This window comes from Nerophis ophidion, linkage group LG01 (genome assembly GCF_033978795.1).
Source record: "Nerophis ophidion isolate RoL-2023_Sa linkage group LG01, RoL_Noph_v1.0, whole genome shotgun sequence".
Lineage (NCBI taxonomy): Eukaryota > Metazoa > Chordata > Actinopteri > Syngnathiformes > Syngnathidae > Nerophis > Nerophis ophidion.
Genome location: NC_084611.1, coordinates 7,371,639 through 7,394,480, shown reverse-complemented (window position 1 = coordinate 7,394,480; position 22,842 = coordinate 7,371,639). Strand labels below are relative to the sequence as shown.

The window sequence follows — 22,842 nt, the reverse complement described above, 5'->3', positions numbered from 1 at the left end:
TTAAGAAAAGAGGCCCCAGTGAGAATTGAACTCACGACCCCTGGTTTACGAGACCAGTGCTCTAACCACTGAGCTATGAGGCCTTGCCACCTGGTTCCTAAAAATATCGCTTCCAGCACCTTGTGGACTACAATGGGACCATGCTTGTGTCTGCAGCCATCCATCCATCCATCTATTTTCTACCGCTTATTCCCTTTGGGTTCGTGGGGGGCGCTGGTGTCTATCACAGCTACAATCGGGCGGAAGGCGGTGCACACCCTGGACAAGTCGCCATCTCATCGCAGTGTCTGCAGCCATCACTTTGTAAAATGTTTGTTTAAACATCTGATTTGTTTGAGAGAAACTGTGATGCAATCAAATTTATTCTCTTCTGAATTATTAGTGTTTGAGAGAACTAAACATAAAGAAAGAATGAGAGAGTGCATTAGTTTGTGTTTCTATGCCTTTGGAGGTTAGAGGAAGCCGGAGTACCCGGAGGCAAACCACAAAGTCACGGGGAGAACATGCAAACTCTACACACTGAGTCCGGGGATCGAACCGAGGACCCCTAATCTCCACTATGTTGCAAAACAGCACCTTTCATGTGCTGTAAAGACAAAGGCCCCAGTGAGAATTGAACTCACGACCCCTGGTTTACAAGACCAGTGGTCTAACCACTGAGCTATGAGGCCTTGACACTTATTTACACTTGTTTTAATACAATCAAGTGCTGGACAATAGTGTGAATAAAACTGCAAAGGAGAAAAAGGGATACATAATATTAATAAAGTCAGGAAAGAACAAAAGAGACTCAGAGGAAATGTTTCTTAAAAATATCACTTTCATCATCTTGTGGAGTAGAATCGTATCGTGATTGTGTCTGCAGCCATCACTTTGTAAAATGTTTATTTAAGCATCTGATTTGTTTGAGAAACTCTGTGATGCAATCGAGTTTAGCGTGTGAGACAACTAAACGAGGCTCTAGCGCCCCCCGTGACCTAAAAAGGGACAAGTGGTAGAAAAATGGATGAATGGAAACGTATAGAACGCACAAGAGATGGCATTAGTTTGTGTTCTATTGTGGTTGCTATGCCTTTGGAGGTAGGAGGAAGCTGGAGTACCTGAAGGAAACCCACGCAGTCACGGGGAGAACATGCAAACTCTGCACACTGAGTCCGGGAATCGAAACCAGGACCTTGGTTTTGTGAGGCACACGCCACAAAACAGCACCTCTCATGTGCTGCAAAAGACAGAGGCCCCAGTGAGAATTGAACTCACGACCCCTGGTTTACAAGACCAGTGCTCTAACCACTGAGCTATGAGGCCCTGACACCCTCTCACACTTGTTTTAATACAATCAAGCTCCTGGGGGATCGTGTGAATAAAACCACGAAGAAGATAAACGGATACAAAGGAAATGGCTCTTAAAAATATCACTTTTATCATCTTGTGGAATACAATCGTACTGTGATCGTGTCTGCAGCCATCACTTTGTAAAATGTTTGTTTGAGCATCTGGTTTGTTTGAGAGAAACTGTGATGCAATCGAGTTTATTCTCTGCTGAATTAGTAGTGTTAGAGAGAACTAAACGTAAAGAAAGAATGAGAGAGTGCATTCGTTTGTGTTTTTATTGTGGTTGCTACGCCTTTGGAGGTTAGAGGAAGCCAGAATACTCGGAGGCAACCCACAAAGTCACAGGGAGAACATGCAAACTCTACACACTGAGTCCGGGGATCGAACCGCGGACCCCTAATCCCCACTATGTTGCAAAACAGCACCTTTCATGAGCTGTAATGACAGAGGTCCCAGTGAGAATTGAACTCACGACCCCTGGTTTACGAGACCAGTGCTCTAACCACTGAGCTATGAGGCCTTGACACATTCACTCACTTCTTTTAATACAATCAAGCTCCTGGTTGATCGTGTGAATAAAACCACGAAGAAGATAAACGGATACATAATATTAATAAAGACAGGAAAAAACGAAACAGCGTCAAAGAAAATGGCTCTTAAAAATATCACTTTCATCATCTTGTGGAATACAATCGTACTGTGATCGTGTCTGCAGCCATCACTTTGTAAAATGTTTGTTTGAGCATCTGATTTGTTTGAGAGAAACTGTGATGCAATTGAGTCTATTCTCTGCTGAATTAGTAGTGTTTGACAGAACTAAACGTAAAGAAAGAAAGAGAGAGTTTATTAGTTTGTGTTTCTATGCCTTTGGAGGTTAGAGGAAGCCAGAATACTCGGAGGCAACCCACAAAGTCACAGGGAGAACATGCAAACTCTACACACTGAGTCCGGGGATCGAACCGCGGACCCCTAATCCCCACTATTTTGCAAAACATCACCTTTCATGTGTTGTAATGACAGAGGCCCCAGTGAGAATTGAACTCACGACCCCAGGTTTACAAGACCAGTGCTCTAACCACTGAGCTATGAGGCCTTGACACCCACTCACACTTGTTTTAATACAATCAAGTGCTGGACAATAGTGTGAATAAAACTGCGAAGGAGAAAAAGGGATATATAATATTAATAAAGTCAGGAAAGAACAAAAGAGTGTCAGAGGAAATGTTTCTTAAAAATATCACTTTCATCATCTTGTGGAATACAATGGGACCGTGATCGTGTCTGCAGCCATCACTTTGTAAAATCTTTGTTTAAACATCTGATTTGTTTGAGAGAAACTGTGATGCAATCGAGTTTAGCGTGTGAGACAACTAAACGAGGCTCCAGCGCCCCCGTGACCCAAAAAGCGACAAGTGGTAGAAAAATGGATGAATGGAAACGAAATGGGATTAGTTTGTGTTGTATTGTGTTGCTATGCCTTTGGAGGTAGGAGGAAGTCAGAGTACCTGAAGGGAACCCACGCAGTCACGGGGAGAACATGCAAACTCTGCACACTGAGTCCGGGAATCGAAACCAGGACCTTGGTTTTGTGAGGCACATGCCACAAAACAGCACCTCTCATGTGCTCCAAAGACAGAGGCCCTAGTGAGAATTGAACTCACGACCCCTGGTTTACAAGACCAGTGCTCTAACCACTGAGCTATGAGGCCCTGACACTCTCTCACATTTGTTTTAATACAATCAAGTGCTGGACAATAGTGTGGATAAAACTGCGAAGAAGATAAAGGGATATATAATATTTATAAAGTCAGGAAAGAACAAAAGAATGTCAGAGGAAATGTTTCTTAAAAATATCACTTTCATCATCTTGTGGAGTAGAATCGGACCGTGATCGTGTCTGCAGCCATCACTTTGTAAAATGTTGGTTTAAACATCTGATTTGTTTGAGAGAAACTGTGATGCAGTCGAGTTTAGTGTGTGATAGGACTAAACGAGGCTCCAGCGCCCCCCGTGACCTAAAAAGGGACAAGTGGTAGAATAATGGATGAATGGAAACGTAAAGAATGCACAAGAGATGGCATTAGTTTGTGTTCTATTGTTGTTGCTATGCCTTTGGAGGTAGGAGGAAGCTGGAGTACCTGAAGGGAACCCACGCAGTCACGGGGAGAACATGCAAACTCTGCACACTGAGTCCGGGAATCAAAACCAGGACCTTGGTTTTGTGAGGCACATGCCACAAAACAGCACCTCTCATGTGCTGCAAAGAAAGAGGCCCCAGTGAGAATTGAACTCACGACCCCTGGTTTACGAGACCAGTGCTCTAACCACTGAGCTATGAGGCCTTGACACATACACTCACTTCTTTTAATAAAATCAAGCTCCTGGGCGATCGTGGGAATAAAACCACGAAGAAGATAAACGGATAAATAATATTAATAAAGTCAGGAAAAAACGAAACAGCGTCAAAGGAAATGGCTCTTAAAAATATCACTTTCATCATCTTGTGGAATACAATCGTACTGTGATCGTGTCTGCAGCCATCACTTTGTAAAATGTTTGTTTGAGCATCTGATTTGTTTGAGAGAAACTGTGATGCAATCGAGTTTATTCTCTGCTGAATTAGTAGTGTTAGAGAGAACTAAACGTAAAGAAAGAATGAGAGCGTGCATTAGTTTGTGTTTCTATTGTGGTTGCTACACCTTTGGAGGTTAGAGGAAGCCGGAGTACCCGGAGGCAACCCACACAGTCACAGGTAGAACATGCAAACTCCACACACTGAGTCCTGGGATCGAACCGAGGACCCCTAATCCCCACTATGTTGCAAAATATCACCTTTCATGAACTGTAATGACAGAGGCCCCAGTGAGAATTGAACTCACGACCCCTGGTTTACAAGACCAGTGCTCTATCCACTGAGCTATGAGTCCTTGTCACCTACACTCACTTCTTTTAATACAATCAAGCTCCTGGGTGATCGTGGGAATAAAACCACGAAGAAGATAAACGGATAAATAATATTAATAAAGTCAGGAAAAAACAAAACAGCGTCAAAGGAAATGGCTCTTAAAAATATCACTTTCATCATCTTGTGGAATACAATGGGACCGTGATCGTGTCTGCAGCCATCACTTTGTAAAATGTTTGTTTGAGCATCTGATTTGTTTGAGAGAAACTGCGATGCAATCGAGTTTATTCTCTACTATATTAGTAGTGTTTGACAGAACTAAACGTAAAGAAAGAATGAGAGAGTGAATTAGTTTGTGTTTCTATTTCTTTGGAGGTTAGAGGAAGCTGGAGTACCCGGTGGCAACCCACACAGTCACAGGTAGAACATGCTAACTCTACGCACTGAGTGCGGGGATCGAACCGAGGACCCCTAATCCCCACTATGTTGCAAAATAGCACCTTTCACGTGCTGTAATGTCAGAGGCCCCAGTGAGAATTGAACTCACGACCCCTGGTTTACAAGACCAGTGCTCTAACCACTGAGCTATGAGGCCTTGAAATTCACTGACACTTGTTTTAATACAATCAAGCTGCTGGACGATCGTGGGAATAAAACCACGAAGAAGATAAATGGATAGATAATATTAATAAAGTCAGGAAAAAACGAAACAGCGTCAAAGGAAATGGCTCTTAAAAATATCACTTTCATCATCTTGTGGAATACAATCGTACTGTGATCGTGTCTGCAGCCATCACTTTGTAAAATGTTTGTTTGAGCATCTGATTTGTTTGAGAGAAACTGTGATGCAATTGAGTTTATTCTCTGCTGAATTAGTAGTGTTTGATGGAACTAAACGTAAAGAAAGGATAACAGATTGCATTAGTTTGTGTTCACTCTGCCTTCAGAGCTGGGAGGAAGCCAGAGTACACGGAGGGAACCCACGCAGTCACAGGGAGAACATGCAAACGCTACATGCAGAGCCCGGATCGAACCCAGGACCTTCGTATTGCATGTAAATGTTACACATGCTGGGGCCTCTGTCAACCTGACCATTTTTCCTCTTCAACCAGGAGCTTCATATTGTGAGGCACAGGCTGTAACCCCTGTTCCCCACCATGCCACAAAACAGCAGCTTTCATGTTCTTTAAAGACCGAGGCCCCAGTGAGAATTGAACTCACGACCCCTGGTTTACAAGACCAGGGCTCTAACCACTGAGCTATGAGGCCTTGACACTTGTTTCAACACAATCAAGCTGCTGGACGATCGTGTAAACAAAACTGTGAAGAAGAAAAACGAATATATAATATTGATAAAGTCAGGAAAAAACGAAAGAGCGTCAAAAGGGAATGGCTCTTAAAAATATCACTTTAATCATCCTGTGGAATACAATCGTACCATGATCGTGTCTGCAGCCATCACTTTGTAAAATGTAAATCTAAAATCTGATTTGTTTGAGAAACTCTGTGATGCAATCGAGTTCATTCTCTCCTATATTTGTAGTGTTTGAGAGCACTAAACGTAAAGAAAGGACAAGAGATCGCCTTAGTTTGTGTTCTATTGTGGTTGCTATGCCTTTGGAGGTGGGAGGAACCCGGAGTACCCAGAGGGAACATGCCAACTCTACACACTGATGGGGGAAAAAAACCCAGGACCTTTGTATTGTGAGGTAGGTACATGCCACCTGTGTTGCAAAACTGAACCTTTCATCAATCAATCAGTCAATGTTTATTTATATAGCCCCAAATCACAAATGTCTCAAAGGACTGCACAAATCATTACTACTACAACATCCTCGGAAGAACCCACATGTGCTTTAACGACAGAGGCCACAGTGAGAATTGAACTCACGACCCCGGGTTTACAAGACCAGTGCTCTAACCACTGAGCTATGAGGCCTTGACTGCTGCACATGCTTGTTTTAATACAATCAAGCCGCTGAACGAATGTGTGAATAAAACCGCAAAGAAGATAAACGGATTTATGATATTATATTCGGGGAAAAAATGAAAGAGCATCAAAGGAAATGGCTCCCAAAAATATCACTTTCCTCATCCTGTGGAATGCAACCGTACCGTGATCGTGTCTTTGTAGAATGTTTGTTTGAACGTCTTGATTTGTTTGAGAAACTCTTTGATACAATCGAGTTTATTCTCCACTACTCTAGTCGTGTTTGAGAGAACTACATGTAAGGAAAGGACAAGATATCACAATAGTTTGTGTTCTATTGTGGTTGCTATGCCTTTGGAGGTGGGAGGAAGGCGGAGAAACATGCAAACTGCGCACACTGAGTGCAGGGATCGAACTCAAGACCTTTGTATTGTGTGGCAACCTCACGCATGCTGGTGCCTCTAGTCTCCTAGAATGGTCATCGTGCTGCAAAACAGCACATTTCAAGTGCTGCAAAGACAGAGGCCCCAGTGAGAATTGAACTCACGACCCCTGGTTTACAAGACCAGTGCTCTAACCACTGAGCTATGAGGCGCTGATACCCACACACACACTAAAAATAAAAGAGCGTCAAAGGAAATGGCTCTTAAAAATATCACTTTCATCATCTTGTGGAATACAATGGGACCGTGATCGTGTCTGCAGCCATCACTTTGTAAAATGTTTGTTTGAACATCTGATTTGTTTGAGAGAAACTGTGATGCAATCCAGTTTATTCTCTACTATATTAGTAGTAAAACTTAACGTAAAGAAAGGACAAGAGATCGCATTAGTTTGTGTTCAATTGTGATTGCTATGCCTTTGGAGGTGGGAGGAAGCCAAAGTACCCGGACGGAACCCACGCAGTTACAGGGAAAACACACAAACTCTACACACTGACTGCGGAGATCGAATCCAGGACCTTCATATTGAGAGGTACAGGTAGTAACCACTGTTCCCCACTATGCTGCAATACAGTACCTTAAAATTCAGAGGCCCCAGTGAGATTTGAACTCACGACCCCTGGTTTACAAGACCAGTGCTCTAACCACTGAGCTATGAGGCCTTGACACTAACACACTTGTTTTAATACAATCAAGCTGCTGGACGATCGTGTGAATAAAACCGCAAAGAAGAAAAATGGACACGCAAACTCTACACACTGAGCGCGGAGATCGAACCCAGGACCTTCATATTGTGAGGCACAGGCAGTAACCCCTGTTCCCCACTATGCTGCAAAACAGCACCTTTAAAGACAGAGGACCCAGTGAGAATTGAACTCACAACCCCTGGTTTACAAGACCAGTGCTCTAACCACTGAGCCTTGACACCCACTCACACTTGTTTTAAGACAATCAAGACGCTGAACGATTGTGTGATTAAGACCGCAAAGAAGATGAACGGATTTATGATAATATATTCGGGGAAAAAATGAAAGAGCATCAAAGGAAATGGCTCCCAAAAATATCACTTCCATCATCTTGTGGAATACAATGGGACCGTGATCGTGTCTGCAGCCATCACTTTGTAAAATGTTTGTTTGAACGTCTTGATTTGTTTGAGAAACTCTGCGATGCAATCGAGTTTATTCTCCACTATTCTAGTAGTGTTTGAGAGAACTAAACGTAAGGAAAGGACAAGATATCACATTAGTTTGTGTTCTATTGTGGTTGCTATGCCTTTGGAGGTGGGAGGAAGGCAGAGTACCCGGAGGGAACCCACGCAGTCACGGGTAGAAACATGCAAACTCTGCACACTGAGTGCAGGGATCGAACTCAAGATCTTTGTATTGTGTGGCAACCTCACACATGCTGGGGCCTGTAGTCTACCTGACCATTGTTTCTCTTCAACCTGTGTCACCGTGTTGCAAAACAGCACATTTCAAGTGCTGCAAAAAAAGAGGCCCCAGTGAGAATTGAACTCACGACCCCTGGTTTACAAGACCAGTGCTCTAACCACTGAGCTATGAGGCCCGGCAACCCCCACACACAATAAAAAGAAGAGAGCATCAAAGGAACTAAGTGGCAGAAAATGGATGGATGGATATATGTATGTATAGATATAAAATGCCTTTATTTTGAAAAAAAACAAAAACAAAAAAAAAAACTGCCATCGACTGAACGGAAGTTGCTGACTTTCTCGGGCATGCGCAGTAAACTGATCGAGTTGTGACAGCGCGAAAGGACCAAGATGGCGGAACGAGAGGCTGAGGCTTTTTTGTGGAAGTCTCCCATTTACAGTATTGCAGCCATATCATTGAAGTCTAAAATAGCTCCAAATATTTAAAGCCCAAGAAGCGGAAGTTTGGAGCGACGGAGTGTTAGCTGAAGTGAAGATTGAAGACGTGATAGAAGATGGACGACTACTGCTATGCTAAGATGGTGACGTCATGTCAAAGAGAAAGTGAAAGACAACCAGAAACTTCCAACAAATCACCAAGGGAGATAAAGACCAAAGATGAAGGTGAGTGAGTTGAAGTTTTGTTATTCGAAAACAATTTCAAGCCCTGAAAACGGTGTTGATGAGAAATTAGGCCACTTTTCAACAATGTAAACAAAGAGCCGCCATGATTGTTAGCTTGAAGAAGGCAGTGGAGTAGAGCTGGGCGATATGGCTTTTTTTTCAAATATCTCGATATTTTTAGGCCATGTCAGAATACACAGTATATATCTCCGTATTTTGCCTTAGCCTTGAATGAACACTTGATGCATAGAATCACACTAGTATGATGATTCTATGTGTCTACATTCAAACATTCTTCTTCATACTGCATTAATATATGCTACTTTTAAACTTGCAGGCAGAGGGAAATCACAACCAAAAGTGTATTTATTAAACAGTTATTAAAGGGGAACATTATCACCAGACCTATGTAAGCGTCAATATATACCTCGATGGTGCAGAAAAAAGACCATTTAATTTTTTTAACCTATTTCTGAACTCTAAATGGGTGAATTTTGGCGAATTAAACGCCTTCCGGTTTATCGCGCTGGAGGCGATGACGTCAGAATGTGACATCGCCGAGGTAACACATCCGCCATTTTCATTTTCAACACATTACAAACACCGGGTCACAGCTCTGTTATTTTCCGTTTTTTTTACTATTTTTTGGAACCTTGGAGACATCATGCCTCGTTGGTGTGTTGTCGGAGGGTGTAACAACACTAACAGGGAGGGATTCAAGTTGCACCACTGGCCCGAAGATGCCAAAGTGGCAAGAAATCTGCCGCCAGACCCCCATTGAATGTGCCGGAGTGTCTCCACATTTTACCGGCGATGCTAAGGCAGACATGGCACAGAGATGTATGGATAACCTGCAGATGCATTTGCAACGATAGTCAATGAAATCACAAAGGTGAGCTTTGTTGATGTTGACTGCCAGCTAATCGATGCTAACATGCTACACTAATCGATGCTAACATGCTATTTACCGGCGGTGCTAAAGCAGACATGGCACAGAGATGTATGGATAACCTGCAGATGCATTTGCAACTATATTACGTTTCCTTCCACCCACATTTAATGCGAAAAAAACACTTACCAGTCGACGGATTTAAGTTGCTCCAGTGTCACAAGATGCGAAAGTCCTGATCGTTTGGTCCGCACATTTTACCGGCGATGCTAACGCAGCTATTCGGCCATGCTATGGCTATGAATAGCGCCAATAGCTATTCGCTCAATAGCTTCAGTTTCTTCTTCAATATTTTCATACTCCAACCATCTGTTTCAATACATGCGTAATCTGTTGAATCGCTTAAGTCGCTGAAATCCGAGTTTGAATCCGAGCTAATGTCACTATATCTTGCTGTGGTATTCCCATTGTTTGTTTACATTGGCAGCACTGTGTGACGTCACAGGGAAATGGCCAGTGTCTTCGCAGAGAGTGAAAATAAGGCACTTTAAAGCTTTATTTAGGGATATTCCGAGACCGGTAAAATTTTGAAAAAAACTTCAAAAAATACAACAAGCCACTGGGAACTGATTTTTATTGTTTTTAACCCTTTTGAAATTGTGATAAGGTTCCCCTTTAAGCAGTGGCACACACGTCCATGTCATTTCCAAACAGAAAGTGCAAGATTGTCAGAGACATTTTAAAACAAGCACTTTTGTGCATGACGTCACTAAGATGACATATCAAAACAACACTAAATTAAAGTGTACTTTTTGTACAGAAATCCACTACAATAGTTAAGTGCACATTTGTGCTTGATGTCACACAAGATATTTCAATAAATGTCAAATAAAAATGAGCTGCATAATAGGCAATCAAATAGTGTTTGTCCTTCACTATGTGGTAGGTTCCTGCGGATGTTATCTCTTTCTGTTGTTGATTATTTTTTCGTACGGTGTTGATGTAGAAATGGTTGCCTCGGCATTTGGTTGGCGTGGCACGGAAAGGAGATGTTGACACGTGGAGTTTCACGCACTCTTCATTCTCTAGCGGGCGACTTTTCAAATGATGCTACATACGGCCAAATTTATATGCCGATTTCAAAAAGCCAGGGCCCCCTGACACCCCTTCTTAACTGTCTATGCGACGTCAAGGCTTGGTTAGCCCAGAATGTTTTAATAATGAATGAGGGAAAAACGGAAATTTTAGTTTTCGGTCCGGCCCTCACTGACTTGGGACCATTGCAAAATGATGTGCGTCCCAAAGTCACCAGCCTTGGCGTCACTATAGACAGCCATTTTAAACTAGACAAACAAGTCAATGGCGTTTTAAAATCGTGTTTTTATCACCTTCGTCTTTTGGTAAAGGTTTAAACCGTTTTTATCTTTTAACCTTTTTGAACAAGTCGTGCATGCTTTTATTTCAAGTGGCCTGGACCACTGCAATGCACTTATGCCGGCATTAGCCAAAAAGCTCTCTCCCGGTTGCAGTCAGTCCAGAACGCGGCAGCACGACTTTTAACAGGGGCCAGGAAACGCCAGCATATAACCCCAATTCTTCAGAGTTTGCACTGGCTCCCTGTTCATTTTAGAATTGATTTTAAAACTTTGCTGTTTGTTTTTGAATCTTTACATGGACTGGCACCTCAATATATCTCGGACCTCATCCAAATGTACATCCCTGCGCGCGCTCTGAGGTCCGAGAGCCAGTTCCAGCTCGTGGTACCCAAGACCAGACTTAAGACCAGGGGAGACAGGTCCTTCTCTGTGGTCGGCCCTAAGCTCTGGAACACTCTGCCCCTCCATGTTCAAACTGCTTCCACAGTGGACTCTTTTAAGTCTCGTCTTAAGACCCACTTTTATTCTGTGGCTTTTAACACTACGTGAGTTGTGTGGTCCTCTGTGTTTTTTATACACTTTGATTTTTATTTTACTGTTTTAATTGATTTTACCCTTTAAAATAGTTTTTAATCATATTAGTTTTTATATTGTTTTTATTGTTTTTATTTATTTTTTGTTTTATTCAGTCATTGGTGGAGCATAATATTGTTTTTAACATGGCTGTGCAGCACTTTGGAAACGTTATTGTTGTTTAAATGTGCTATATAAATAAAGTGGATTGGATTGGATTGGATACTAGCAGTAATGCTACGTTTTGTAGCAACACTTTTGCCCCACACTAGACAAATTACGGTTGTCTGTTCGACATAATCGCACTTGAAGCCAAACCACCGCCAGATGATGGACCCCCTGCGGTTTTTCTTGGGAATTAATTCTTCCTTCATTTGTTACCAGATTCGCACCTTTTCTCTCTTCTTTTACCACTCGCACCACAGCTAACGTTACCCATGCCGCTACCTCTCTGCTCGGCGAGGGCGTATACGTATGTGACGTATGTAAGAAGGTCTGTGAAAAGGAGAGACAATAAAGAATGATAAAAGCATGTAGTGTAATGCCAGCAGCTAAAAGCAACTGCGTGAGAACTTATACTAGAATATCACGATATACCGTATTTTTCGGATTATAAGTCGCTCCGGAGTATACGTCGCACTGGTCGAAAATGCATAATAAAGAAGGAAAAAAACATATATACGTCGCACTGGAATGTAAGTCGTATTTTTGGGGGAAATGTATTTGATAAAATCCAACAAGAATCGACATTTGTAAGACAATTTAAAATAAATAAAGAATAGTGAACAACAGGCTGAATAAGTGTACGTTATATGATGCATAAATAACCAACTGAGAAGGTACCTGGTATGTTAACGTAACATATTATGGTAAGAGTCATTCACATAACTATAACATATAGAACATGCTATACGTTTACCAAACAATCTGTCACTCCTAATCGATAAATCCCATGAAATCTTCTTCCTCGATGTCGCTTCTAAACAACTCTGCCAACTCCAAAGGTATGCGTCGCTTCCTCTTGTCGTTTTCCATCCATCCATTTCCTACCGCTTATTCCCTTTTTGGGGCTGCAGGGGGCGCTGGTGCCTATCTCAGTTACAATCTGGCGGAAGGCAGTGTACACCCTGGACAAGTCGCCACCTCATCACAGGGCCAACACGGATAAACAGACAACATTCACACTCACATTCACACACTAGGGACCATTTAGTGTTGCCAATCAACCTATCCCCAGGTGCATGTCTTTGGAGGTGGGAGGAAGCCGGAGTACCCGGAGGGAACCCACGCATTCACGGGGAGAACATGCAAACTCCACACAGAAAGATCCCGAGCCCGGGATTGAACCCCAGACTACTCAGGACCTTTGTATTGTGAGGCAGACGCACTAACCCCTCTGCCACCGTGAAGCCCTCCTCTTGTCATTTTCTGCTGCATATTTCACTACGTCCAGCTTGTAATCTGCAGTACATGATCTCCTTTTCGGTGCCATTTTTGTTCAGCCCTTCTCAGTTTTTATAAGTTACCACCAACGATGAAATGATCCATTTTAATAGCTACGGCAGTAGCATATAGCAGTTAGCATTCCATGACCCACAATGCACTTCTGCCATGACTCTCCCCTGCCAAATTCTTATTGGTAGAGGTGTATGTGACATTTTCTTTGTCTCTTCCACGAATGAGATACATAGTAATATTTGATATTTTACTGTAATGTGTTAAAGGGGAACATTATCACAATTTCAAAAGGGTTAAAAACAATAAAAATCCGTTCCCAGTGGCTTGTTGTATTTTTTGAAGTTTTTTTCAAAATCTTACCGGTCTCGGAATATCCCTAAATAAAGCTTTAAAGTGTCTTATTTTTGACTCTCTGCGAAGACACTGGCCATTTCCCTGTGACGTCACACAGTGCTGCCAATGTAAACAAACAATGGGAATACCACAGCAAGATATAGTGACATTAGCTCGGATTCAAACTCGGATTTCAGCGACTTAAGCGATTCAACAGATTACGCATGTATTGAAACAGATGGTTGGAGTATGAAAGTATTGAAGAAGAAACTGAAGCTATTGAGCGAATAGCTATTGACGCTATTCATAGCCATAGCATGGCCGAATAGCTGCGTTAGCATCGCCGGTAAAATGTGCGGACCAAACGATCAGGACTTTCGCATCTTTTGACACTGGAGCAACTTAAATCCGTCGATTGGTAAGTGTTTTTTTCCCATTAAATGTGGGTGGAAGGAAACGTAATATAGTTGCAAATGCATCTGCAGGTTATCCATACATCTCTGTGCCATGTCTGCTTTAGCACCGCCGGTAAATAGCATGTTAGCATCGATTAGCTGGCAGTCAACATCAACAAAACTCACCTTTGTGATTTAGTTGACTATCGTTACAAATGCATCTGCAGGTTATCCATACATCTCTGTGCCATGTCTGCCTTAGCATCGCCGGTCAAATGTGGAGACACTCTGGTACATTCAATGGGGGTCTGGCGGCAGACACTTTGGCATCTTGGGGCCAGTGGTGCAACTTGAATCCCTCCCTGTTAGTGTTGTTACACCCTCCGACAACACACCGACGAGGCATGATGTCTCCAAGGTTCCAAAAAATAGTCAAAAAAACGGAAAATAACAGAGCTGAGACCCGGTGTTTGTAATGTGTTGAAAATGAAAATGGTGGGTGTGTTACCTCGGCGACGTCATATTCTGACGTCATCGCCTCCAGCGCGATAAACAGAAAGGCGTTTAATTCGCCAAAATTTACCCATTTTGAGTCCGGAAATCGGTTAAAAAAATATATGGTCTTTTTTCTGCACCATCAAGGTATATATTGACGCTCACATAGGTCTGCTGATAATGTTCCCCTTTAATAATTTCACACATAAGTCGCTCCAGAGTATTTGTCGCACCCCCGGCCAAACTATGAAAAAAACTGCGACTTATAGTCCGAAAAATACGGTAGTCATTTTCTATATCGCATAGAGACTGTAAGTGTTATATTTTTTGTTTTAAGGGTTAATATTTTTTGTTGAAAATTATTACGGTTGTGAATTCATGTAAAATTTTTCTGTAAATAAGACACATTTTGTGTACTATAAAAAGGGCGATTTATTTCCTTTGTCACTCCGCTATTCTCGCGAGATTTTGGTGTAGTATTTGGGGTTGCGAGACATGCAAAAGACTTTGAGCCATCAGCAGCAGCAAGAACATTTAGCTAGCTGAACAAGGTATTTGTCATATTGTGTCGAATTGTTCTGTATTGCATTGGTTTAATTATTGTAAGCTCATTTAGTTGCACAAGACTGAAATATTTGCTGCCCAAGAACCTCCGAAGTGGCAGACGGCCACGAGGTAGCTATTTCTTTTAGCATTTTATTTGCCTGTGACTGAACTATGTCTAAAATCATTGTATTTCATGTCTTGTCCTGTAGTTTTCACGGCATAAACTCAAGTAAAGAGCCCGTCTTTAAGAAGCCTTGCCAGTGTTGTCATTTCGGAGCCACAGAGACAAACCCGCGATATATCGAGTATATCGATAAATCGCCCAGCCCTAACCTAATGTCCATCGAAACAAGTGTTTTGTATGTTCTGTGATTCGAGCTTCACGTGTCCGAGTCCAAACATGTCATGTTAACGTTGATCCATCAATCTGGAAAGGCACTAAATGAACGAAACAGTACATGGAAGAAATTGTGTTGTTTGTGTCCAACAGATGTTGAGCAGCCGATTGGTCATCCAGAAGAAGGGACTTGGACGCAGGAGACTCCACAACCACCCTGCATTAAAAAGGAAGAGGAGGAACTCTGCATCACTCAGGAGGGAGAGTGTCTTCTAGGACGAGAGGAAGCTGATTACACCAAGTTTCCACTGACTGTTGTCTCTGTGAAGACTGAAGATGATGAAGAGAAACCACAAGTAGACAACCTCTTAGCTCCACTATCAGATAGTGTGGCTGAAGACGAGGTTGAAGAACCTTTGAGCAGCGATGCAGACTGTGAAGATGATATGAGGACTCACACTCACATCAAACACTCTGAACCCTCTAAAAAGAAGAGAGGTAAAACAGGTTGGTGTTAAAAGTTTTTCTAAAAAGAGCCATTTGACTCAACACATGAGAACACAAGAGAAACCATGTAGCCAAATTAGGGATGGGTGTATTGACCCAACTAAACTCATATTCTGATATATTTTGGTTGAATATCAATCGCCACTTTTTTTCCCCGGAAAAATACACAGATGAACATAAAATATTAAAAGCATTAGAAGAAATATAATAATAATACAGTATCAAGTTTCAATCTTCGTTAAAACAAAGCTTAAATCCTCAGCTAATAATAATAATAGCAATAATAATAGATTAGATTTATATAGCGCTTTTCTAGACACTCAAAGCGCTTCACAGAGAAGTGATAATTAGGGATGTCCGATAATGTTATTTTTGCCGATATTCCGATATTGTCCAACTCTTATTTACCAATCCCGATATCAACCGATACCGATATATACAGTCGTGGAATGAACACATCCTTATGCCTAATTTTGTTGTGATGCTCCGCTGGATGCATTAAAGGGGAACATTATCACAATTTCAAAAGGGTTAAAAACAATAAAAATCAGTTCCCAGTGGCTTGTTGTATTTTTTGAATTTTGTTTCAAAAATTTTACCAGTCTCGGAATATCCCTAAATAAAGCTTTAAAGTGCCTTATTTTCGACTCTCTGCGAAGACACTGGCCATTTCCCTGTGACGTCACACAGTGCTGCCAATGTGTGTGTGAATGGGTAAATGTGGAAGTAGTGTCAAAGCGCTTTGAGTACTTTGAAGGTAGAAACGTGCTATACAAGTACAACCCATTTATCATTTATTTAATAAAGGCCATCAAATCTCAGCACCAAGCTGTGATATCTTACTGAGATCATTTAGGACCAAAATAATTAAAACAAGTAAAAGACTCTAACATAAAATCTGCTTAGTGAGAACACTGATCTTATCAGACAGAAAAATAAGCAAATATCACCCTTATTTGAGATTTTTAATCTTACTTAGATTTCAGTTTTTGCCGTGTGCTGTCATGAACACGTGTTGCTCCGAGTCAGAGCGAGGTTTGAGTCAAATGGCAACAATAGTGCTGAGGATTATTTTGTCATCGAGAGCAAAATCCATGGAAAAACGGGACAGAATGAGCAGAGACTTCCGTGTCAACACATTGAGGATTACATATACCAGGGGTAGGGAACCTATGGCTCTAGAGCCCGATGTGGCTCTTATGATGACTGCATCAGGCTCTCAGATAAATCTTAGCTGACATTGCTTAACACAATAAGTAATGGAAATTGTTGCTGGTAATCACAGTGTTAAAAGTAACGTTCAAAATATAAAACATTCTCATGCAATTTAATCCATCCAACCATCCATTTTCTACCCCACCTGTTCAAGAAGTCACATTATTGGTAAGAAGTATTTGATTTATTATTGGTTAGCTTCAAAATTTTAATGTTTTTCAAAATATTAGGAGACTCTTTTTACTCTAAAAATGTTGTTATTAATTAAAAATGCATGCATTTAGTTGTATTCAGTGTTAAAAAAATATTATATGGCTGTGTCACGCCAAATTTCTTCCCCCCTACAAAAACCCTCCCATTTACTTCCGGGGTCATGATTAATACAGACGTTTTGTTAACGCTATATTACAAAAATATAACGCTATATTGTAAAAATAAAGACGTTTTGTTAACGCTATATTATAAAAAATAAAAACAATTTTTTACAAACACAAGCTATGGGATGACGCATTTACTTCCGGGGTCACGTTTCCTCACGTTTCCTCTTACGTCATCCCATAAGTAAATGGGGGGAGGAAGGTTTTTGTAGGGGGGAAGAAATTTGGCGTGACAGCTCTCACGGAAATACATTTTAAAATCTTTGGCTTTCATGGCTCTCTCAGCCAAAAAGGTTCCCGACCCCTGACATATACGATGTGGTGGCATTGTCCAAATGACACACATCTTTGTAAAATATACCGTTATCATTTATAATAGCAGCCCTGAGCCAAATCAAGGACAAACATCTCATGGATCATGTCTGTGCTAAAGTGTGTTTGTGTCCCGCAGACGTCCAGCAGCTGATTGGTCATCCGGAAGTACTTCCCCCTCAGTCAGGGGGGAGCTCCACTTTGAAGCAGGAGACTCCACAACCACCCTGCATTAAAAAGGAAGAGGAGGAACTTTGGATCACACATGAGGGAGAGTGTCTTCTAGAACGAGAGGAAGCTGATTACACCAAGTTTCCACTGACTGTTGTCTCTGTGAAGACTGAAGATGATGAAGAGAAACCCCAAGTGGACAACCTCTTAGCTCCACTATCAGATAGTGACACTGAAGATGATGATGAAGAACCTTTGAGCAGCGATAAAGACTGTGAAGGTGATATGAGGACTCACACTGACAACAAACACTCTGAATGCCCTACAAAGAAGAAAGGAAAAACAGGTTTGAGCTGCTCAGTTTGTGCTGAAAGTTTCACTAAAAGCAGTCTCTTGACTCAACACATGAGAACACACACAAGGAAAAGACCATTTAACTGCTCAGTTTGCGGTAAAGTATATGTTTCTAGGCAATGTTTAACCCGGCACACGAGAACACACACTGGACTCAAACCATATGATTGTTTAGTTTGTGGTAAAAGCTTTACTAGAAACACCTACATGACGCAACACATGAGGACACACACGGGGGAGAAACCATTTAACTGTTCAATTTGCGGCAAAAGATTTTCTCGAAACAGCTACTTGACCTCGCACATGAGAACGCACACAGGCGAGAAACCATTTAACTGTTCAGTTTGTGGTAAAAAGTTTTCTCTTAATAACCGTTTGACTGAACACATGAGAACGCACACAGGAGAAAAAACATTTAGTTGCTCAGTTTGTGGTAAAATCTTTGTTTCCAGACAGGGTTTGAATCGACACCTGATGACGCACAGTGGACTGAAACCGTTTAATTGTTCCGTTTGCGGCAAAGGATTTTCTCGAAATAGCTATTTGACTCAACACATGAGATTGCACACGGGAGAAAAAACTTTTAACTGTTTGACTTGTGCCAAAGGCTTTACTTTCAAGAGCAATTTGACTGAACACATGAAAAAACACAGCAAAGAAAGAACATTTAGTTGTTCTGTCTGCGGCAAAAGATTCCATCGTAATGCAGACGCAGTGAAACACATAAGAACACACAAGCGAAAATAAGCAATTAGCTGTTCAGTTTGTGGTATGTTGCTCATATGTGGCGACATCCACGCTACCCAGGACCTCCTCAGAATAAGTTCACTGCTTCTTTCACAAATATTTGCGATATTTGTACAAATTGGGATTATCCGGAGCATAATCTTGTCTTCTGTGTAGCTGAAACTTTCCTGAATAGTAAGATAGATGATGCTTGTAGTTAGGGGTGTACAATAATATCGGACCGCCGATATTACTGGCTGATAAATGCTTTAAAATGTAATATCGGAAATTATTGGTGTTTTTAAAAAAAAGTACGATTTACGACTTATTTAAACGCAGCTGTGTACACGGACGTAAGGAGAAGTACAGAGCGCCAATAAACCTTAAAGGCACTGCCTTTGCGTGCCAGCTCAATCACGTAATATCTACAGCTTTTTACACACACAAGTGAATGCAAAACATACTTGGTCAACAGCCATACAGGTCACACTGAGGGTGGCCGTATAAACAACTTTAACACTGTTACAAATATGCGCCACACTGTGAACCCACACCAAACAAACACATTTCGGGAGAACATCCGCACCGTAACACAACATAAATACAGCAGAACAAATACCCAGAACCCCTTACAGCACTAACTCTTCCGGGACGTTACAATATACACCCCCCTACCCCCTCAACACCGCCCACCTTAGTCTCGTCATGCTCTCTCAGGGAGAGCATGTCCCAAATTCCAAGCTGTTGTTTTGAGGCATGTTAAACAAAATAATGCACTTTGTGACATGTTGGCATTTTTTTCCATAGCTTGATTTATTTTGGAAAACCTTGTTACATTGTTTAATGCATCCAGCGGGGCATCACAACTAAATTAGGCATAGTAATGTGTTAATTCCACGACTGTATATAAATATACAGGTTGATATCGGTATTGGTAATTAAGAGTTGGACAATATGAAATATAAAAGCCATTACCGGACATCTCTACTCATAGTGCTTGGTTAATTTTTTGTCAGACCTGATGAGTCTAGCTGGGGAGGAATTGTAGTCTTCTTCAGTGATGCTTTTACCGCCTCTAGAATGTTTGACTTTGAACACCAACAAGCCTGAGGCCTCATTGTGTGGCTTTGCAACTAAAAAATGTTGTACGCAGAAAAACTGTAGATGTAATAAAGTGTGAGCACGGATTAATCAACAATCATCAATCAACGTGAAATTGACACTGCGGGTCCACGCCCCCGTTTAATTCAGACATATATATACATATTAGGGATGCACCGAAATGAAAATTTGTGGCCGAAGCCGAATAAAATTTAAACGCTTGGCCGAAGGCCGAATACCGATTTATGTTTTTCATAATTTTTTTAATATTGCATAAATAGCCTAGAATAAATATTTAGACATGTTTTTCAAATAAAGTATTTTTTTATTGAATATTGACATTTTTTTTATATTCCAGTAGCCTTTGCTTTTCAAAAAAAGCACAACGTTTTTCATTTCTATTAGGCCTTCAAACAAAACATGCATTCCCCCCAAAAAATAAAGTGCATTAAAGTGGATAAACCCACAACAAATTAATTATTGTCCTTTTGGCAAAAGTCTGCTTAGCCACAGTAAATATGCTAATAATGTAAACAGAAGGCTCAAGTAAATCTCAATTAAGTATGTGCTTGTAACCTCATACACTTATACAGGTAGCCTACACAACAGGCTAATAATGTAAACAGAGGCCCCACTAAATCTCAATAAGTGTGTGCTTGTAACCTCATACACTTATACAGGTAGCCTACACAACAGGCTAATAATGTAAACAGAGGCCCCACTAAATCTCAATAAGTGTGTGCTTGTAACCTCATACACTTATACAGGTAGCCTACACAACAGGCTAATAATGTAAACAGAAGGCTCAAGTAAATCTCAATAAGTGTGTGCTTGTAACCTCATACACTTATGCAGGTAGCCTACACAACAGGCTAATAATGTAAACAGAAGGCCCCACTAAATCTCAATAAGTGTGTGCATGTAACCTCATACACTTATACAGGTAGCCTACACAACAGGCTAATAATGTAAACAGAGGCCCCACTAAATCTCAATAAGTGTGTGCTTGTAACCTCATACACTTATACAGGTAGCCTACACAACAGGCTAATAATGTAAACAGAAGCCCCACTAAATCTCAATAAGTGTGTGCTTGTAACCTCATACACTTATACAGGTAGCCTACACAACAGGCTAATAATGTAAACAGAGGCCCCACTAAATCTCAATAAGTGTGTGCTTGTAACCTCATACACTTATACAGGTACACAACATATCCCAACGTCACTGCACGTTGGTTGATTGCGTCACCGCGTCAAAAAATTGCGTCACACGCCACTATTCGGCCTTGTTTTTAACTCATTCCACCGAAGGCCGAATGTGGTTTTTTTTGCCATATTCGGCCGAATATATTTGGTTACCGATTAATCGGTGCATCCCTAATTTCAATGAGCCATGCGTCTGAGATCTCCCACTCTGCACAGTCCGAAAACACAAAGATAACGAGCAAGACGGTGAAAAAGAAGAATTTCACCGGCAGTGAGTTGGAGGTGTTTCTTGCTGAAGTGTAAAAATTGTTCTCTCTTCCACTTTTGTTGCAAGTTAATGAGACCCATATGCTCAACCTGCATCATAGAGATGAATATTTGGGGAATGACATAAACGAATGTAGTCACCAAGAAGCCAGCCATTACACACAATTAGAATGTAAGAATCATGTGTTGAAGCAGGCCACATCACTACAATGTTGTTCATTGCATTTGCACATCACATATCATCTGTGCAATGATCCTATTAAATATGTTTCCTGTTGACATTTACATATTCATCATGTGATGGTGCTTTTATAGTGTCAGACCAGGACATGGATTGTTTGTGCTCCTTCGACACAGAGGGATTACAGGACGAGCCAGGCGTGAATTCAGGTACATGTTTGTTTTTATTTATACTCAAAATACAAAAAGGCAAAACAAAAAGCGCGCTCGATGGCGGATAATAATCTATACTAAAACTTAGAATAAAATCAGCACAGTGGCAATACTATCTACAAACAAACAAAAGATACTATCAAAGGCATGAATACAAACAAAAACGTACTTGGCGTGGATGAACCGAAAAGCATGGCATCAAGTAAAGTATGGCAATGAAAGCAAAGTTCCCAGACTGATGAACAGAAAGAAAATGACTTACATACTGGCTGTGGTAATCAGGAACAGGTGCGTGACATGGTGGGAACTAATGAGTTGACATGGTAACAAAAGTGCAAAATGGAACAAGAGTCCAGAAAACAAAACAAAACATGATCAAACATAAAACCAGATTTACAGGAGTGACATATAGCAGTGGTTCTTAACCTTGTTGGAGATACCGAACCCCACTGAACCATTCTTTAGTGAAAAATAAAATGTTTTTGTTTTTTTTTCTTCAAATTCAAGTAAAACGTATGTTTTTTTTATCAGTGCACAAAATGAACCATGCATGAACATCACCTTGTTCACAGAACAAAACCAACACAGTGCATGAGTTCACAACAAATTACACACCTTACACACATTACCATGAATTGATTAACGTGGACCCCCGACTTAAAGAAGTCGAAAAAACTATTCGGGTGTTACCATTTAGTAGGGGTGTAATGGTACACAAAAATTTCGGTTCGGTACGTACCTCGGTTTAGAGGTCACGGTTCGGTTCATTTTCGGTACAGTAAGAAAACAACAAAATATACATTTTTGGGTTATTTATTTACCAAATTTGTAAACAATGGCTTTATCCTTTTAACATTGGGAACACTATAATAATTCTGCCCACGTTAATCCACATTAAATTTGCCTCAAGTTGTTGCTTTGATTAAATAAAATGACAAAACCTTTTTTCTACATATAAAAAGTGCAACATTAAACAGTTTTAAGTCAACTCATCATGCTTAATTTATTACAGCATTTGGGAAGCCTGTAATTTACTTTTATTATACACACACACACACACACACACAGCAAAATGAGCTAACGTAACGCTAAAACACGGGTCGGGAACCTTTTTGGCTGAGAGAGCCATGAAAGCCAAAT

The 22,842-nt window shown here is 41.0% G+C and overlaps 2 protein-coding genes and 15 non-coding genes across 18 annotated transcripts in view; 1 reads left to right on the top strand and 16 right to left on the bottom strand.

Annotated features, from left to right (window-relative positions):
• LOC133551230 (zinc finger protein 771-like) overlaps positions 1-22,842 on the bottom strand; it is a 172,868-nt gene that overhangs the window by 108,512 nt on the left and 41,514 nt on the right. The gene's annotated exons all lie outside the window — the stretch shown is intronic.
• Positions 11-83, bottom strand: trnat-cgu (transfer RNA threonine (anticodon CGU)). Its single transcript has one exon. It is a non-coding gene; the product is annotated as a tRNA-Thr (tRNA).
• trnat-ugu (transfer RNA threonine (anticodon UGU)) lies at positions 599-671 on the bottom strand. The gene has a single exon. It is a non-coding gene; the product is annotated as a tRNA-Thr (tRNA).
• trnat-ugu (transfer RNA threonine (anticodon UGU)) lies at positions 1,233-1,305 on the bottom strand. Its single transcript has one exon. It is a non-coding gene; the product is annotated as a tRNA-Thr (tRNA).
• On the bottom strand, positions 1,780-1,852 carry trnat-cgu (transfer RNA threonine (anticodon CGU)). The gene has a single exon. It is a non-coding gene; the product is annotated as a tRNA-Thr (tRNA).
• trnat-ugu (transfer RNA threonine (anticodon UGU)) lies at positions 2,353-2,425 on the bottom strand. Its single transcript has one exon. It is a non-coding gene; the product is annotated as a tRNA-Thr (tRNA).
• trnat-ugu (transfer RNA threonine (anticodon UGU)) lies at positions 2,969-3,041 on the bottom strand. The gene has a single exon. It is a non-coding gene; the product is annotated as a tRNA-Thr (tRNA).
• Positions 3,602-3,674, bottom strand: trnat-cgu (transfer RNA threonine (anticodon CGU)). The gene has a single exon. It is a non-coding gene; the product is annotated as a tRNA-Thr (tRNA).
• On the bottom strand, positions 4,187-4,259 carry trnat-ugu (transfer RNA threonine (anticodon UGU)). Its single transcript has one exon. It is a non-coding gene; the product is annotated as a tRNA-Thr (tRNA).
• trnat-ugu (transfer RNA threonine (anticodon UGU)) lies at positions 4,760-4,832 on the bottom strand. Its single transcript has one exon. It is a non-coding gene; the product is annotated as a tRNA-Thr (tRNA).
• trnat-ugu (transfer RNA threonine (anticodon UGU)) lies at positions 5,434-5,506 on the bottom strand. The gene has a single exon. It is a non-coding gene; the product is annotated as a tRNA-Thr (tRNA).
• trnat-ugu (transfer RNA threonine (anticodon UGU)) lies at positions 6,104-6,176 on the bottom strand. The gene has a single exon. It is a non-coding gene; the product is annotated as a tRNA-Thr (tRNA).
• Positions 6,690-6,762, bottom strand: trnat-ugu (transfer RNA threonine (anticodon UGU)). Its single transcript has one exon. It is a non-coding gene; the product is annotated as a tRNA-Thr (tRNA).
• trnat-ugu (transfer RNA threonine (anticodon UGU)) lies at positions 7,200-7,272 on the bottom strand. Its single transcript has one exon. It is a non-coding gene; the product is annotated as a tRNA-Thr (tRNA).
• trnat-ugu (transfer RNA threonine (anticodon UGU)) lies at positions 7,466-7,539 on the bottom strand. Its single transcript has one exon. It is a non-coding gene; the product is annotated as a tRNA-Thr (tRNA).
• On the bottom strand, positions 8,107-8,179 carry trnat-ugu (transfer RNA threonine (anticodon UGU)). The gene has a single exon. It is a non-coding gene; the product is annotated as a tRNA-Thr (tRNA).
• Positions 8,373-21,594, top strand: LOC133548813 (zinc finger protein 771-like). Of its 2 annotated transcripts, none has more exons than XM_061893838.1 (3): positions 8,373-8,669; positions 15,225-15,569; positions 17,622-21,594. In XM_061893838.1, exons 1-3 carry the CDS (start codon positions 8,561-8,563, stop codon positions 18,752-18,754), a joined length of 1,587 nt encoding a protein of 528 aa, XP_061749822.1. In that variant the 5' UTR covers positions 8,373-8,560; the 3' UTR covers positions 18,755-21,594. The 2 variants fall into 2 exon arrangements, with proteins under 2 accessions (XP_061749822.1, XP_061749759.1); XM_061893775.1 differs by having other exon boundaries at positions 15,225-15,578.